General features: G+C 41.9%; 1 protein-coding gene across 1 annotated transcript; it reads right to left on the bottom strand.

Annotated features, from left to right (window-relative positions):
• Positions 1–5,449: 5,449 nt before the first annotated feature.
• Positions 5,450–16,623, bottom strand: LOC106586226 (histone acetyltransferase type B catalytic subunit). Its single transcript, XM_014173267.2, has 11 exons — positions 16,518–16,623; positions 15,832–15,903; positions 15,552–15,627; positions 15,044–15,164; positions 11,367–11,546; positions 11,060–11,181; positions 10,394–10,498; positions 9,846–9,952; positions 8,305–8,456; positions 7,689–7,805; positions 5,450–6,020 (listed from the first exon to the last, which is right to left on the bottom strand). The coding sequence occupies exons 1-11, from the start codon at positions 16,540–16,542 to the stop codon at positions 5,853–5,855; spliced, it is 1,245 nt and encodes a 414-aa protein (XP_014028742.1). The 5' UTR covers positions 16,543–16,623; the 3' UTR covers positions 5,450–5,852.
• Positions 16,624–17,729: the final 1,106 nt, after the last annotated feature.

Here is a 17,729-nt window from a genome sequence, read left to right as displayed (position 1 = left end):
ACACCAAAATGTTGAATGACGTTCGGCAATTGCCATTATGCCTACACTTGTAGCCTGAATTCGGTGGTGTAGTGGGGATTGTGTATAATCAAGTTTTAATCACCACGATAAGTGGCGATTTTAGCATATAAATCTTGGTGGGGCAAACCACTTTTTTGGGGGGGGGGAGGGCGCATGCCAGCAAAGCCACTACACAACACTAAACAATACATTAATTGCACTATAACGGTGACAAACGGTGCCCACAAGCTGTTAGGGCCTACATAAAGCTGTCCCAACAGCAGAGTACCAACAGCAGTCCCAACACCTTACCACCGCTACACCTGGCTATCAGCGAAGCCTTGTCTGGCAGCGAAACAGTTCATTCAGCCTCATTTACAGCCTTTTTAAAAAACATAGCTGATATGGCTGACTTGCTTAAACAAATGTGGCTTCTACTGACAGTTTAGATGTACAAACTATGGCATAAGGGAACGATGAGCGGATAAGAGGCCATTTGTAGTTTTGATTAAGACATTAATGAGCGCGCTAAGACGGACGTGGTCAATATAACTATTTGTTCAGCACTTTTGAAATGTACAGCAACAGAATTCAGAACATGGGCCATTCTTACAGTATTCTCCCTGTACACCAAGTCAGAACCGTAGGATAAATAAAGAGGGCATATAAGTGGACCATGAAAGCTCTTACAATATTTGATGATGACATTTCTCTAAAACAGGCTATAGGCTATATGTGCACCATCAAGTCAGAACAGTAGGCTAAATTATGGGGGGAAAAGGGACCATTAGGGTGAGGCACATGGGCTACTATCAGCTTACTACACAACATACCCTTAGTATTATTTTATTAGCTGCAGTATACATATCTACCTGACATATTACATCATTTATGCAGCAGCATACTATACATTTTTGGACTCACCTTGTTGTGTTGTGCTCACTTGAACAGGAAGGTGAAAGGCAGTCCTTCATTAGCAAATTTTGTCATCAAACTTTGTCATCAAAGTCTAGCATTCTCTGGATTTATGGTGCTTTCAAGACAACTGGGAACTCTGAAAAAAACAAGGTTGAATCATGACATCAGTGATCTTCAAGTCGAAGCTCTAGAAAGAGGACCAAATTCCCGACTTAGAATTCCGAGTTGAATGACCATTCAAAACTTATTTTTAGTCGGAGCTCGTTTTTTTTCAGAGTTCCGAGATGTCTTGAACTCACTGAAGTCAGTCTATAATTTTAATGGTAGGTTTATATGAACAGTGAGAGACAGAATAACAACTAAAAAATCCAGAAAAACACATGTCAAAAATGTTATAAATTGATTTGCATTTTAATGAGGGAAATAAGTATTTGACCCCTCTGCAAAACATGACTTAGTACTTGGTGGCAAAACCCTTGTTGGCATTCACAGAGGTCAGATGTTTCTTGTAGTTGGCCACCAGGTTTGCACACATCTCAGGAGGGATTTTGTCCCACTCCTCTTTGCAGATCTTCTCCAAGTCATTAAGGTTTCGAGGCTGACGTTTGGCAACTCGAACCTTCAGCTCACTCCACAGATTTTCTATGGGATTAAGGTCTGAAGACTGGCTAGGCCACCTCAGGACCTTAATGTGTTTCTTCTTGAGCCACTCCTTTGTTGCCTTGGACGTGTGTTTTGGGTCATTGTCATGCTGGAATACCCATCCATGACCCATTTTCAATGCCCTGGCTGAGGGAAGGAGGTTCTCACCCAAGATTTGACGGTACATGGCCCCATCCATTGTCCCTTTGATGCGGTGAAGTTGTCCTGTCTCCTTAGCAGAAAAACACCCCCAAAGCATAATGTTTCCACCTCCATGTTTGACGGTGGGGATTGTCTTCTTGGGGTCATAGGCAGCATTCCTCCTCCAAACACGGCGAGTTGAGTTGATGCCAAAGAGCTCCATTTTGGTCTCATTTGACTACAACACTTTCACCCAGTTGTTCTCTGAATCATTCAGATGTTCATTGGCAAACTTCAGACGGGCATGTATATGTGCTTTCTTGAGCAGGGGGACCTTGCGGGCGCTGCAGGATTTCAGTCCTTCACGGCGTAGTGTGTTACCAATTGTTTTCTTGGTGACTATGGTCCCAGCTGCCTTGAGATCATTGACAAGATCCTCCCGTGTAGTTCTGGGCTGATTCCTCACTGTTCTCATGATCATTGCAACTCCACGAGGTGAGATCTTGCATGGAGCCCCAGGCCGAGAGATATTGACAGTTCTTTTGTGTTTCTTCCATTTGTGAATAATCGCACCAAATGTTGTCACCTTCTCACCAAGCTGCTTGGCGTTGGTCTTGTAGCCCATTCCAGCCTTGTGTAGGTCTACAATCTTGTCCCTGAAATCCTTGGAGAGCTCTTTGGTCTTGGCCATGGTGGAGAGTTTGGAATCTGATTGATTGATTGCTTCTGTGGACTGGTGTCTTTTATACAGGTAACGAGCACACTCCCTTTAAGAGTGTGCTCCTAATCTCAGCTCGTTACCTGTATAAAAGACACCTGAGAGCCAGAAATCTTTCTGATTGAGAGGGGGTCAAATACTTATTTCTCTCATTAAAATGCAAATCAATTTATAACATTTTTGACATGTGTTTTTCAGGATTATTTTGTTGTTATTCTGTCTCTCACTGTTCAAGTAAACCTACCATTAAAATGATAGACTGATCATTTCTTTGTCAGTGGGCAAACGTACAAAATCAGCAGGGGATCAAATACTTTTTTCCCTCACTGTAAGTGCAGCAATCTGTACACGGTGGTAGGCCTACATGAAAATTCATCTTAAAATGCAATGACTATCATGGGTTGCTAATATAACTAGGATAATGCCTTTGGCTGCTAGACAATGAAAGAAAGTTGATTTAAAAACCAATAGAACAGCAGAGTGCGTTTGAGGAAGTTTTTATAAAATAATTGCCTCCAAGTTTCTATGCTGGGACTTTTAGCTATAGGCTAATTTGAAGCAAAGTAAGACATGCCTCATAATACGAAGTAAAATGTCCAGGTTTTAAACAAGTAGGCATAAGGAAAAGGAACAATATAGTGAAGCTAATGAAAGGCCTACCGGTAATGTCTTCTGGTAGATGGAAAGGCCTTCTTAATTAAATGTTAACTACAAAGTAGCCTATGCCTACCTGGCAGAATGATATCATGATTATTTGCATCAATCCATTGGCCATTTGTTTTTCCAACTCCATCTCATATGTGCTACAGAAACACTGCTAACCAAACAACAGTGCTAGGTGCCTGCACAGTTGAATTAAAGGGTAACGACACTCAAAACCCAAGATGTCTTAGATTTTCCCCCAGATGTCAAAAGTGTTCTCCTGAAGTGGTTTATGCATTGTTGTGGACTTAGAACATCCAATTTTTTTGATTTTGTGTGACAATGTTTTTGGGAAAAGATCAGAAACCTGTGCAATTGACTCAGTTGACAGCCTAATTGATCCATTTCAACAGTAGGCCTACTATTAGCCTACTTCCACAGTACGGCTTGGGTTGGCCTGACTGTGAAAGACCAACATGTGATTTATAATTTTTGGTCATTCAAAATGTCACTGTTTGTCACAGAATTTGTTTGGCAAAATTACAGTATACCCACTTCTCCATGTCCACCACTGCCTGAATGTTTGCATCTACTGCTGTCAGTGCATCAGTCTCAGCCAGTCATCTCTGCCTTGGAAAAATGTCAGTGTTCTCATAGAACTACAGCACATTTTGGAGCATGTACTGTATACACCCATTTAAGTCCATTCTTTCATTTTTCATGTGGCTGACATGTGGTAATGATAATGTTGTAAAAGCCTACAGTTTTGACATTTTGTTTTAACTTTTGTGATAGGCTCATGTTTTACTAGTACAGTGTACCCCCACTATTTATCTTGCCAGGATACCATACCAGCTTCCTTTCACCCCTGCTATGTACAAAAAAAACAACATAAAATGATTCTTTGCTTATCAAACGATAACGGAGACCGCGGTCATTTAGCTGACCAATAAACGTCATCCAAAATTCCAGGACCTTCACAGCCCTATACAGGTGCACTGGAGGGACTGAGGTCTCCCTCTGATTTGCATGGCAGAGCTCGAGGGGAGTCATTGGGCTGCTTCTGCAAACGTCACTGTGTGGTCTGGTCTTGGGGGGGGGGTACGGGGTCCCAGTCCCACAGCACAGCCCCTCACTCTGACAACATCACTGAGGACGGTAAACTGTCCAACAGCATGGAGCCCTATCCAGCCCAGTCCCAACACTAGTCAGAACTCGGATGACAGCAGCCACTATTCCCAATACAATGAAACCCAAACGCTTCTCTCAACCGTCAGTTCAGCATCTACGGTAGCTATACACTGATTATATAAAACACTTTCTCTTTCCATGACACTGACCAGGTGAAAGCTACGATCCCTTATTGGTCACCTGTTGAATCCACCTCAATCAGTATAGATGAGAGGTGACATTTAAGCCTCGAGACATGGATTGTGTATGTGTGCCATTCAGAGGATGACAAGACAAAAGATTGAAGTGCCTTTGAACAGGGTATGGTAGTAGGTGCCAGGCGCATCGGTTTGTGTTAAGAACTGCAACGCTGCTGGGCTTTTCACACTATAGTTTCCCCGTGTGTATCAAGAATGATCCACCACCCAAAGAACATCAAGCCAACTTGACAACTAGGGGACGCATTGGAGTCAACATGTGCCAGTATCCCTGTGGAACATTTGACACCTTGTAGAGTCCATGCTAGGAAGGTGTTCTTAGTATTTTGTACAGTCACATTACAGGAAAATACATGCTCTGGTCTCCAATAGTGAAATGACACCCCTGGTGGCCATGAGTGGAGTCAATTTAAATCAGAGCTGGTCAAGTATTAAGAGGTTTTACTTCTTACAACTGAAGTGGAGGAAAAAAATGAAAATTAACCTGGAGACCTTGATTCAGCAACGATGTGTGAAAGTATGCATAGATGGCTATTCATCACAGCGCTTTGGACAAGTGGGCAATGCAGAGGCAAAGAGGTTTTAAATTGAAAACCATAATGCTCATTAGACCAACACTCAGCATAAAGGGCAATCAGAAGTTGCATTAGCCACAAGAGGGTGCCTGAACAAAATTACATCTGTAAATTGATTAGACTAAATAGAGTAACTGATATTGTATAAATGTATATTCAGTCCAGTTGAAATCCACTGTGCTTAAAAGTACAATTTATCTGGTACAATCAGGACGCAGTTAACAGTAGGAAGGCATTAAATAGAATACTGTAGTTTACCCATTTTTCTCAACAACAATTATTTTAACAGTACAATAGTAGCTACCGGGAAAATGATCACAGAGCAATAATTACTGCATGTAATACATTACCCCAACAACTATAAAACACGTGAATCTGAAATTACACTTTAGAATAGCGTCAATAAAGAGGACAACTAGGTTTGATCAATGTACAAAAAAAACATTTATTTCAGTATGAAGTGCTTCAAAACCAACACGTCTTCAGGAAAAAGCTAGACAGAGAGAGGAAAAAAATATTAAAAAAAGAGAGAGAAAAAAAATAAAACCTTTCTCCCTTATTCTCTATATGAAGAGGCATGTTCTGCCCAGCCAGACCGTACGGATGGTGTTCCTATCACCTGTGAATGATTGCCCAATCACTAAAGCTCACACAGCGTGATTACACACATGGGACACAGAGTGGGCCTTCCCCAGGCAGCCAGCCAGCTGCACCTCTACTGTACATCTAGGACCACCAGTGGAAAGGAGGAGGAAGGGTAGGAGAAGAGGCCAGGGTGGGGGGGTTGTGTTACAGCGGGTAGGCAGGGCTGACATTCGGCCCCCTGGATCAGACCTGTGCTAGCCTCTCGATGACTCTCCTGTACTCGGCCAGCACCTCCTGGTAGCTCTTCTCCAGCTCCTCCTGCTGCAGCGCCGTGTCCATCTGACTGATGTGGGATGCCAGCTCCTCTGGCCGCAGACACTTCATCATCTTGGTCATCTCCCGCTGGTTCTTCTAAGTACACAAAATAAAAATAAAAAACATCCACTGGTTAATGCACAGCGTTTGTGTGAAATCCATCGGCCACCCCCTCTCCCCCCAAGACTTTGTATAATTAGCTTGTGTTAACCATGTCTTTAAAAAAAAATGTAGGCTATTAAATGAGAGATGGTATTATGCAAATATATCTGTTAAGAGATGTATTTTCGAAGTTTGATGATGTTAGCAGCAGCTAATCTTACATAACGCACATTTAACAGACAAGAGAAAGTTTATATTGAGTATTATTCCTCCTGTGGGTCCTCATTTTGCAGACCTGACAGCATCTCAGTGTCTTAAACCCAAATAGTCAGAGGGGAGGAGGGGAGGGAGGAAAATTATTCTGTAATCGAGTCTGCATGAGTGCTGACAGATTCTGGACATGGACCAAGATTCCTCACTCGTGTATTTTGGGGACATTTGCAAAAAAAAGCATGTGCACACACCCTCTCTCTGGGGAATGGGGGATAAGAGAAGCCAGAGGTGAGCAGAAACGTGTAATCCGCCACACATTCAATGAGATGGGCTCGCTACAAACCAAACCTCCACAGGAACTGCCTGCTGCATCTGGTCACCAGATCTCTTCCCTCCACAGAGTCTACAAAGGAATTGCTACTTCCTTTTTCCGCCACACTTTCTTCCTCATTGGCCTTTTGCCCAAGATGTGTGGTTACACTGCTGACAGCAATCCTCGAACGGTTGCTATGCTGGGTTTCAATAAGACACTCAACAATTACATGTCATGGAACGTGGATAATATGTAAATCAATGTTATCGTGTCAATACAAAATGAGTTAGTTTGTTTAAATCAGATTTCAAAAGCACAGTAACAGTGCTGATATGAAACGTGTGCCATTTGGCAAGCAGCTTCTCTAACTGCTTGAATGTGTGATGTCAGCAACCTACTTCCACCTAAATTAGACCCCCCCCCCCTCCCCCCTCCTCCTCAATGACATGCAAATCCTGCATATAGAAACTGCCCTGAATGGAACTGAATCCTGGGGTAACACTACCATGGACGCCTGCCGTGCTCCATTGTATATCCTATAATAAGCCTTTGGTACTCCAGACATTTTCCTGCAACTGGGGAATAATCGTTCTCCCGATTCTGGATAAAGTCATGCAACATAAGTAACAAGACTATGTCTTGACAGGCAGTCCAATTCCAATCTTTTCCCGCTAATTAGTGTTTTGACCAATCACATTAGAACATTTCACATCAGATCTTTTACAAAGCTGATCTGATTGGTTATAAGACCAATTAGTTAAAAACAAAAAACAAAAATCAGAATTGGGGTGCCTGTCTAAACAGCCGGAAGTAGCTCTAAGCGGATAAAGTGCATGTCATATTCTTGGCCTCGTTCTCCGCCCTTTCTAAAGTCATAAGTTGTCAAACACTAAGCACTTGGAGAAGCGCTGTATAATCAATTATCAAATCAACTTGATTGATCCTGGTTAAATAGTGTGACTAACAGCCATTAACCACTGATGAAGCCCACAGGGAATTACACAGCCGTTAGCATTACACAGCCGTTAGCATTACACTGTACAGACAACCTGCTAACTCCATTGGACTAGAAACTAAAGCACAAGGCGGACACTGCATTTCACTGGAGAAGCTGCGGTCCTGTCTTATAAACGTACCTTGGTAGGGGCAAATAGCCTCTTTTTGACTTCCAGGCGGTAATCTCTTGCTTTCGTCTCATCGCTCATGTCCGTCACCCTCAGACGCAGGATTTCGTACACTCGTCGTGCGTGTTTCTGTAGGCGCAAAAACAGGACAGGGCTATTACTGCCTTTAAAGAAACCGTAGTCGGTCTCCACAATCATCTAGAAAAGATTGAACCATTCCTTAGTAGAGCTATTAAGGACCTGGTACAACAACGCCTGGAGCTTCACACAAGAGCCGAGGCAGAGTTAGAAACAAGCATTTGGTCTTTCCACATCATGGGTAGAAAGCTGTGATAATCATCTACATGCGAGGGGGACACAGGAAACTAGTAATATAAATTGGGCCTAAGTGCAGTAAGAGAAATCAAGCAGGGGCCACTTTTGAAGTGAGTGCCCACTGGTTTAAATGGAATGGTACATTTTCCCCTGTAGGACTGGAGAGCCATGGGTTAATGACTGAATTTGTCCATTAATGGTTTTGTGAAAGTAAAAAAATAAATTAAAAAAAATAAATAGCCTTAATATCCTCAGAAAGTGCAGTAATCAAACATATCCTTCTCTGGGCTCTGTGGATGAAGTTGCTGTTGACCTTGTTGATCTTAAATTTCTCCCTGGCCTCTGTGGCCATGTCGTCGCTGAAGCCCAAGGGAAGCTGGTCTATGGAGAACGACGGCAGTGTTTGGCAAAGCTTGACCAGAACGTAGTCCCTCAGCTTCACATAGCTCTCCGAGGGGTCTTCGGCTGAAAAGATCAAGATAATTAAACAAGCTTGGGATTCCATTTAACACGTTGCATTATTATTTCAGTACAGTGTATATCACATACAATTACATCGAATGTTAGGTATATTCAATATATACATTTTTTAAAACTGTCCACATTACCACACCAACACATCTAAGGCTACAGTTTTCAATAAGGGCTTATATTCATGTCCCACTGACTTCTGACAGTCAAACAATTACACCATTGTCAGACTATGATCGTGGCTGCATGTAACAAGCCCAGTACTGCTGAACCTGCTCAAATGTACATATATCCAGCTTCCACTGGGGTTTTCAAACTAATTCAGTGCAGAGCAACATGGAGGATTTAAAGCCACATGGAACAAGACCTCCTTCTAGCAGGAGTTGTCCATCCATCTCCCCATTCAAAGTAGAGGGAAAAATAGACAAGAAAAATCAGGGTGCTCCTCTGGACAGGGGTAGCTGAGGTGCTTCTGTTATTAATGTAATTTGCCTACGCAAAGCAATTACACTGAACAAAAAACACAACATGTAAAGCGTTGGTCCCATGTTTCATGAGCCGAAATAAAAGATCCCAGAAATTCTCCATACACTTAAAACGCTTATTTCTCTCAAATTGTGTACAAATGTGTTTACATGCCTGTTAGTGAGCATTTCTCCTTTGCCAAGATAATCCATCCAGCTGACAGGTGTGGCATATCAAGAAGCTGATTCAACAGCATGATCATTGCACAAGGCCACAAAAAAATGCAATTGTGTCACACAATACAATGCCACAGATGTCTCAAGTTGAGGGAGTGTGCAATTGGCATGCTGACTGCAGGAATGTCCACCAGAGCTGTTGCCATATAATTGAATGTTCATTTCTCTACCATAAGCCACTTCCAATGTTTTAGAGAATTTGTCAGCACGTTCAACCAGCCTCACAACCGCAGACCACATGTATGGCGTTGTGTGGGCGAGCGGTTTGCTGATGTCAACGTTGTGAACAGAGTGCCCCATGGTGACGGTGGGGTTATGGCATAAGTGACAGACAACGAACACATTTGCATTTTATAGATAGCAATTTGAATGCAGAAATACCGTGACGAGATCCTGAGGCCCTTTTTTTTGGGGGGGGGGGTATTTGACCAGGTGCATATCTCAATTCCCAGTCATATGAAATCCATAGATTAGGGCCTAATATAACTCAGTCAAATCTTTGAAATTGTGGGATTTCTATTTTTGTTCAGTATATTGGTGTGCAACTGCTTTGTGTTTTACTATGCAAATGCATGCATGTAATTGTATGAGTTAAACTCTAGCACAGTTATAGCCTCATCCCCAAATTGAAACATAAGATAATGTAAGTAAGACAATTAGGTTAACACACACACACACACACCTGTAATGTCCTGTACTTTGTGCAGATTGCAGTAGAACATGTGCACTGCCTCCAGCAGCTGAGCACCATGACCCTCTCCTTGGAACGGCGGCAGGATCAGCATTTGGCTGTTCAGAAGGACACCAGGTCAACATACACAAAGACATGAAAGAACAGCTTCACAGACCTCTCAAACCTAACCCTCTTTCACTTCACATACATGGGAAGACCTTGTAAACGTGATTAAAATTGAAACATGACCAATGTTAAAGACTGAAAAAAAAGGAGAAAAAAAAAGAACACTTGACAGAATGATGTACTAATTAAGCGAAAATTGAGGGAGCAATTTTTCACTTGATAAGAAACGTAACAAATTGTTATCATGTCCATCAATCCAAATGCTTATTTACAGCCCAAAGCCCCCCCCCCCAAGACACTGATCATTTGGTTGGATACATAAGCCAGTAATTTGGGATTTTTTTTGTAGGACAAGGGAGACCGAAATGTATAATTTTCCTCTGGTTTTTAGTACAAAAGAATGGGAAGGCACGTGCGCCCCTAGCAATTACCTCACACGTGGTCGGGTTTTGTCTGGATACACATAGTAATTATAAACTGTCATGTAGCCAACAGTTGCGAAGAGCGTCTCCCCATCCTTATTGTACTTCTCAAATCTGCAGATAAAACACAAAGAGAAGCTGGTCAATTCCAGGCACACTCCCAGGCCGCGGCCATTTTCTCCTCTCCATTCTCCGGGTGCCCTTTTTCAGTGTCCGCATGCTGGAGCAGCCAGGCCGTCCCTATCTGTACACCTGCTGCAAACGGAATACATTATGCACTTAATTGGAGGACTGCAATTTAGAAGAGAAGGGGCTAGACGGGGGAAATCGAGGCCCTCCACATCACTTCATTCCATTGTCACTTAATAGTTGGTTGGCTAAAGAAAACACTGGCAGAGGCTCTTTTTACTGTTTTAGATGTCATTCAGTGTTTCAAAAGACAACAGTGTTCAATCAGCTCTTGCCCCAAAACATTGTAATTTTTTTTACAAAAAAGGTTTGAACACAAAGGCGACTCTTGCCAGATCAAGAATTCTCAAACGGCCAGGGAAAATATAAATCAAACTGGTCGGATAAACTGGTGGCGAGCGCCTCAAAAAGGAGCCCATTGTTTCTCAACGAGACAACGAAGGGTTCGGGGGAGAGTGACATTGGCTAAGGAGGGCAGACACTCACACGAGAAAGAAGTCCCAACGATCGTCGTCCACGTCGATGAAGCTGGCCGTCTCAATGAACCACATGAGGAAGGTCTGCAGGCGCTTGTGGTACTCTCGGAATCCCGGGCACGACACGTCCACCTAGGGAACACAACACATGGAGAAAGTACAAGGACAATCAAAGTCATGATAAATAAGCAGATCACCCTCTTATACTGAAATAATCTGCAGGTCATACAGTAGGCATGGAAAGCACTAATATCTGTTGGCCTGTACAACAACCTAATGTTTTTGTATATTGTAAGAGCAAGGACTAGCATGTGAACCTTGTGAATCTGGTAGGTAAAATCTTCTCCCTCCTCCACATTGTGGACGTTGTATGTGTGAAGCAGGGTGCCGAAGGGTTTGAAGTTGGTCTCCTTCTCCAACAATGAGGTGAAGTCGTCCGTGTTGCAGCTGAACCCAGCGGGGATGATCTCCCGGATCTTCCCTTCAACATCATCAGGCTGCAGGAAGGAAAGAAAGAGGGTTTAGTAGAACGACACAAACTCACAGCATCTTGTATATGGAAAAGTAGCCTGGTATTTTATATGCATTGCTCCATTTCTGTTCAAAAGTGTGATTACCAACAAGATACGTTTTTGCTAGGGAGGTCATTTACAATCTTATCACCTTCCAAAATACATTTGAAATAACCCCATTTCTTCAACATTTAGCATAGGTCTTTGTAACAGTCGTTTCCCCAGAGTACAATGTGTTTGTTCTTTGATATAGAGTCATCATATCGATAACAAAAAATGGACAAGGTCTTTACTACATGTATTTTTTTTTACCAACTATACAATAGACAATAATCAGGAAGTGTGTGGACATTTCTCTTCCATATGTAATCACTAACTACACCTAAAAAAAAAAAGGTCCTATTGTTCTGTAATTAGGCTATGCTCCAGCCCTGATTGACAGAACACAAGGAATTAAAGTGGAAGAATACATATTTTGTGCCACAAAAAGGAGAACCATTAGGCAATTAAGACTGTCAGCTGAGCAGAGACAAGCACCCCCCCCCCAACCCCTTGGTGAAAGAGCACTTAATTGAATAAATTTACTACTCATGTTAAACCATGAATATTTTATGAAGTCCCCACAATAACGTATTTCTGCTTCTCACTGGGCAATAAAATGTAATGAATTGATCTCAACTTAAAAAAAAAAAAAACCTTGGGCATCCATAATAGAGGCCTTTCCTCTAATCCTAGCGAACTCAATCAAATGAATTTGCCCCCACGTTTCAAAGAGCCTGGCAGACAAAGGGCCCCCCCTTGGACTTTTTACTCACTAGAATGTGTGCTTGGTTCAGCTGTGATGTTTGCATTGTATCCATTTCCACAAGGATTGACATGAGAACACCTTGTATTAACTTGCTAAGCAGCCCTTTCACACCATTTACATGCGTGATGGGTATTACTTCTGTACAGAGACCCTTGCTGCTCGCCATTGAAAACAGGGAAATGAAGAAGGCCTGAACAAAATGCACTACAAAAGGCAAATAGAACACACTGCTAATTCCTCTCCTTTCAGACATCAGCTAATATCCAACTGGAAGTAATGCACCTGCAGCTGAATGCCACTTCACCATTGTAATTGTTCAACTGCATTTCTGAGGAATAAGGAGCTGAAATAAAAAGGCCATGGACAAACAAGTCATATTGTCCGAGGCACTCTCCTATATACTAGACACTAAATTGCACAATCCTGCATAAAAGAAGCCATAGTTTGGTATAGATGACGTAACAATGCATCTTTAGAACATTTTGTTTAATCTGAAAGCCTTTTATCGTCAGGATATAATTGACCATGTGTCCACATCTTATTTAGAGTCGTCAACACGGAGGTAAAAAGGCTGACAACGTAATCCCATTTAGTGTTCTTTATTATTATTATTTTTTTTTTTACAATTCTTGGACTTCACCCTTATACGTGTGGCTATACAGGAAATACATTAAATTAGATCACTATCGGGGCCCAGAGAGGCACTAACTTTTTTGCTAACTAACTTCAAAAAGTTATTTTTTCACTTTCTGCTTAGAGGAGCTTTGAGAAAAGTTGTAGATCTAACAAATTACCTTTTGTTGGATTCTTTTCCATTCAAAATAATCATTACCAATGGCGTCGGCCTCAAACATAACCTACATATGGCAATAAAAATCCTGACAAGACATTTGTACGTGTTATCTATACATTTTACATCTAGGCTAACAGACACCAACTGATTTATTTTTCTCTCCAGATTTTCACTATTGATGCCCAGTATGAAACAATGACTGAGAACAAAAATGATGTTTGACTGTGTGGAGTCCATCATTATAGCATTTGGCTGGTTTAGGGTTAAGGTGATCTCTGACAAGTCTTCCATTGGAGTAGCAGCTGCATGCTGAACTCTGTCCCACAGCTCCCATCCTCTCCAACTCCCACCAGCTGCACTACACCCAGCCACAGTGAGCACACACACTCACAGACAAGCACTTCAGATGCAGCCTGAACTCTACTGCTCCCTAACTCTCTACCTCACACCAGCTGCACTAAACCCTTAACGAGGTGGACACTCGTGGGTCAACGCTGGCCTGGCCTTTATCATCAGAAATTATTCAGCCTTGCTTTTACTTCCGAGTACTGTTTAGTATTTGGAACAGTATAGACTGTTTTGCAAATACTGAAATAAGAAAACTACTAAGGAAAAAAAGTAGATAAGAAAAACATTTGCACTGATTGGTGTCTAAAAATAGGATATTGCCAGTGCTTTTCTTATTTAGAATGTTACTACTGTCAATGCACTTCACACTCAATTGAGCAATTGCTTCCCATTTTGACAATTTTAGTGGAACACAACATTTAGTTTATCCTACTAACAGGCTCCCGAGTGGCGCAGCAGTCTAAGGCACTGCATCTCAGTGCTAGAGGTGTCACTACAGACCCTGGTTCGATCCCGGGCTGTATCACAACCGGCCGTGGTCCAGAGTACCATAGGGTGGCACACAATTGACCCAGGGTCATCCGGCTTAGGTGACAGTTTGTCCTTAACTGACTTGCCTGGTTAAATAAAAAGGTAAAATAAATGAAATAAATTTAAAAAACGTTACACCTAGAAATGTAGAAATGCTGTAATTATATAAGTTAACAACATTGTCTTCTTGATATTGTGTAATAATGAAAATCAGCCAACTCCATACAATGACTAAATTAAAATATGTTAATGCAACGTTACTGCAGCAATTACATCAATACCTGTGTGTAAAGCCAGTGAAGGGTTATTGGCCATTACTTTATACAGAATAGCTGATGACCAAGAAGACTTTGGCAGAGGTTCCGAACTGTAGTTGGAGTTCACTCTATGCACCAAGTTCTTCAGTGATCTCCCTCCTGCTAAAAACACACTTATGGGAAACACACCCTAGCAGGACATATTCCATTTCCTGCAGCCTATCACAGAACCACTCAAATCAATGGCTGAGCCAACTCTGATCCTTCCCTTTAGGGAGGGAGGGATAGGATTAGCGTACCAATGGCCCATGATAGACTGGGAGTGGTCTGACAAAACATGAGATCTCTTATCTGCTGCATAATACCGCCACTAAGAGTGAGGTTCTGGATCACTACAGAAGGCCAACAGAAACATGCACAAAGCAACCCACCGAAAAGACTCACAAAACAGCTCACCTCAAACTAAAGCAGGCTGGGAAACTGGACAAGTTTCAGAAGAGAAGATAGTAGAAGGGTACTGAGGGTGGTTAGTCACCTGACCAGGAAAAACTATCGTCCATCATCACCAAGACCCAGAGTTTTCCCTGGTCAAGTCATGTGGTCGAAAAAACCATTCACAATATGATGGGTCCCATCTCTGAATGCCTATAGTTTGACAGGACATCTATTTTTTAGGTAACGGAGTCAGTGTTACCGCACTTGGCATAAGTAAGTAACAAAGGGCATCATTTCAAACAACTCTTACCTCCACACAGTCAAACTTTTCTGTGACTCTGGCTGAGTATTTCACTTTGAAGAGGGTGCTCAGGTTCCCAGCACTGTAGTACAGCTGAATCTGAAGGCCTTTGTATCCAAAAGCCACCTCACTGAGGGGGGGAAAAAAGAAGAAAAAAGGTGACTAAATATGAGTTAGCATTCATATAATCCTGTTATTAACGGTTTAGTCATGCAACCAGAACACAGATGTAGAATTCACATGCAGATGCCTGTAATGACATTCACACAGACCTCAGGGTTGATATTCACACAGACCTCAGGGTTGATATTCACACAGACCTCAGGGTTGATATTCACACAGACCTCAGGGTTGATATTCACACAGACCTCAGGGTTGATATTCACACAGACCTCAGGGTTGATATTCACACAGACCTCAGGGTTGATATTCACACAGACCTCAGGGTTGATATTCACACAGACCTCAGGGTTGATATTCACACAGACCTCAGGGTTGAATCAGGTTTGATACTCACTCATCACCATAAAGCTGGTGGCTGTACTCTGGATGGAATGTTGTGCTTTCATCCTCCAAATCATCTGCGAAACGGACTGAGAAAAAAATAGTTGTTAATTCTTTGAGTTAGAGGGTGTTGTCAATAGTCAGTCAACATAAAATATTGCATTATGAATATGAAACACTCAGTGTCATCTACCAAACTACAAATTTCAGCGAAAGTAGCTACTTTCTCTCAACATCCTAAACCAAAAGTATGAGATTACACAAAGCTAAATAAGTAGATGAATGAAACAAACCTAGTTTTAAGCTGATTGCTTCGTTGGTGTCACACTTATATTCTGCCAACTTCTTCTCCATTGGGTTCATCCCTATGGATCAAAACAAACAATTTCTAGCTTCTACATTTGCATCATTCTCCATTCTGATTTGAACACCAAGTGGTAAGTTTGCTAGTTAGCAGTAAAGCAAGACAATAGATAGCAGGCCTATTCTTGTTTACAAAGGAAGCTAGATAGCTAGCTTGCCAGCCACTGGCGCTGCATAGCTAGCTAGTTAATCCACCTGCATTGAACATTGAGCTATTGAAGCGACAATAAACACACCATGGTGAAGCATTGCACAACACAGTCAGTCGCTAGCTTTCGTCATTTGCACACCAGTTACAAGCTATTGCTAACATGCAGTCAAAGACATTCTTCTATATGTGATGCAGTTCTACATTCAGGATCTAGCTTGTGAATAGCCACACCACCATCATCATCATCACTGACTCAGCAAGCTGGCTAGCTAGGGCCAGAGCCTCTGGCTAACAGTTAGCTACCTAGCTAGCTTGTTTGTTTGCCATCTGGATTGCCTGTGACAGCAACATACCACGCCCTCGAAAACTCAAAGAGGTAAGCACAGCTGTCATACAACTTGTAATACAAACCATAAGACAGGTTTTGTTCATTTATATAACGTAATTGACGTATCTATTACTTACCCGCCATTTCTGTACACTGTTGCATCTCTGTTGTCGTCAAAGGCCCGCGGAAAATACGCACCAAGAACTTCCTGTTTGCTCACGTATTTCCGCCGCATCTGGTGTATGCGGAAGAAATACCTTTTATCATTGCGCTCTCCATCGATTCTTTAGCATACCCTTCCAGCGTATGCTACAGTTTAACCACAAACCGGGAAAAAATAGAACACTTCTCTGTACAAGTGTACAAGTTATTATTTTACTAATGAGAGGATTTGATGCTGTACCTGTGCTGGTGTTCTATTCTGGGATATTCTATTATTTTTTATATATTTTTTATTTTACATAGGCTACTGGTAGCCTAAAAATGTGAATCCTTTTAAAATCTAGAACTTCATTCTAACTTCAATTTAACACAAACTATTAACTATTGTTATTTATTTGATTTCCAAACGACCAACCTCCTCACACACACTAAAAGTTTAAATAAGATTAAAAAAACTCCTCTGTGATTTACCTTTTATAGCACTCCCACAAAGAGAAAAAAAACGAAGTGTACTGTCACGAAATAGCCTTAGAACTCCAAGAGGGAAGCACACTATGTTGTGGTAAACAAAATTGACCCTTTAAATGTCCCATTATGACAGTCCACCGCAGACTTAAATGAAGAATTTGAACCTTGAAAATTGTCTTTCAAAAAGTGGATTACAGTACAGTGATAGCTCAATAAAATAAATGGCCTCTCTGGGGGAGAGTGCATGGCTGAACACTGAACTGTGGTAATGCTGTGCTATCATCCCTGCCATGGCAATTCTGTCCTCCAGAAGCACCAATGACTGACCCACACAGTCATGTTTAAGCCACTATAATTTTACCCCTACCTACTACTCTGACAGCACTAGATTATCCCTTTCCTGCAACAACGCCTTTTACTCTCTTGCTATGTGTTAGGGTGTCAGTATGGAGGCAATACATGCAGCTTGATCTCTGACCTTTATGAAATACTTCTGGTGGAACCAGAATTGCCTTTCCTGAACTTTTGTCTAGAATTTGTGCAATGTGTAATGTGTAACTTGTTTGTGTCTGTTGATGAAAGACTGAAAGACTGAAAAACAGCTCCTATCTCCAGGCCATTCCACTGTTGAACATCCATCACACCATCTCCTATAGTAAGAGACAAATATAGACTCACAAAACACCCACGCACACAGACACACACACACACACACACAC

This window comes from Salmo salar, chromosome ssa25 (genome assembly GCF_905237065.1).
Source record: "Salmo salar chromosome ssa25, Ssal_v3.1, whole genome shotgun sequence".
NCBI classification, from domain to species: Eukaryota; Metazoa; Chordata; class Actinopteri; order Salmoniformes; family Salmonidae; genus Salmo; species Salmo salar.
The sequence above is the reverse complement of the archived record's forward strand: the minus strand, read 5'-3'. Positions and strand labels throughout refer to the sequence as shown.

Coding starts and splice junctions, on each gene's coding strand:
- LOC106586226 (XM_014173267.2), bottom strand. CDS start 16,542: ATGCAACAGTGTACAGAAATGGCGG. Junction 15,904..16,517: donor ACAGTGTACAGAAATGGCGG/GTAAGTAATAGA, acceptor TTTGATCCATAG/GGATGAACCCAATGGAGAAG. Junction 11,547..15,043: donor AAAAGTTTGACTGTGTGGAG/GTAAGAGTTGTT, acceptor TCCTTCCTGCAG/CCTGATGATGTTGAAGGGAA.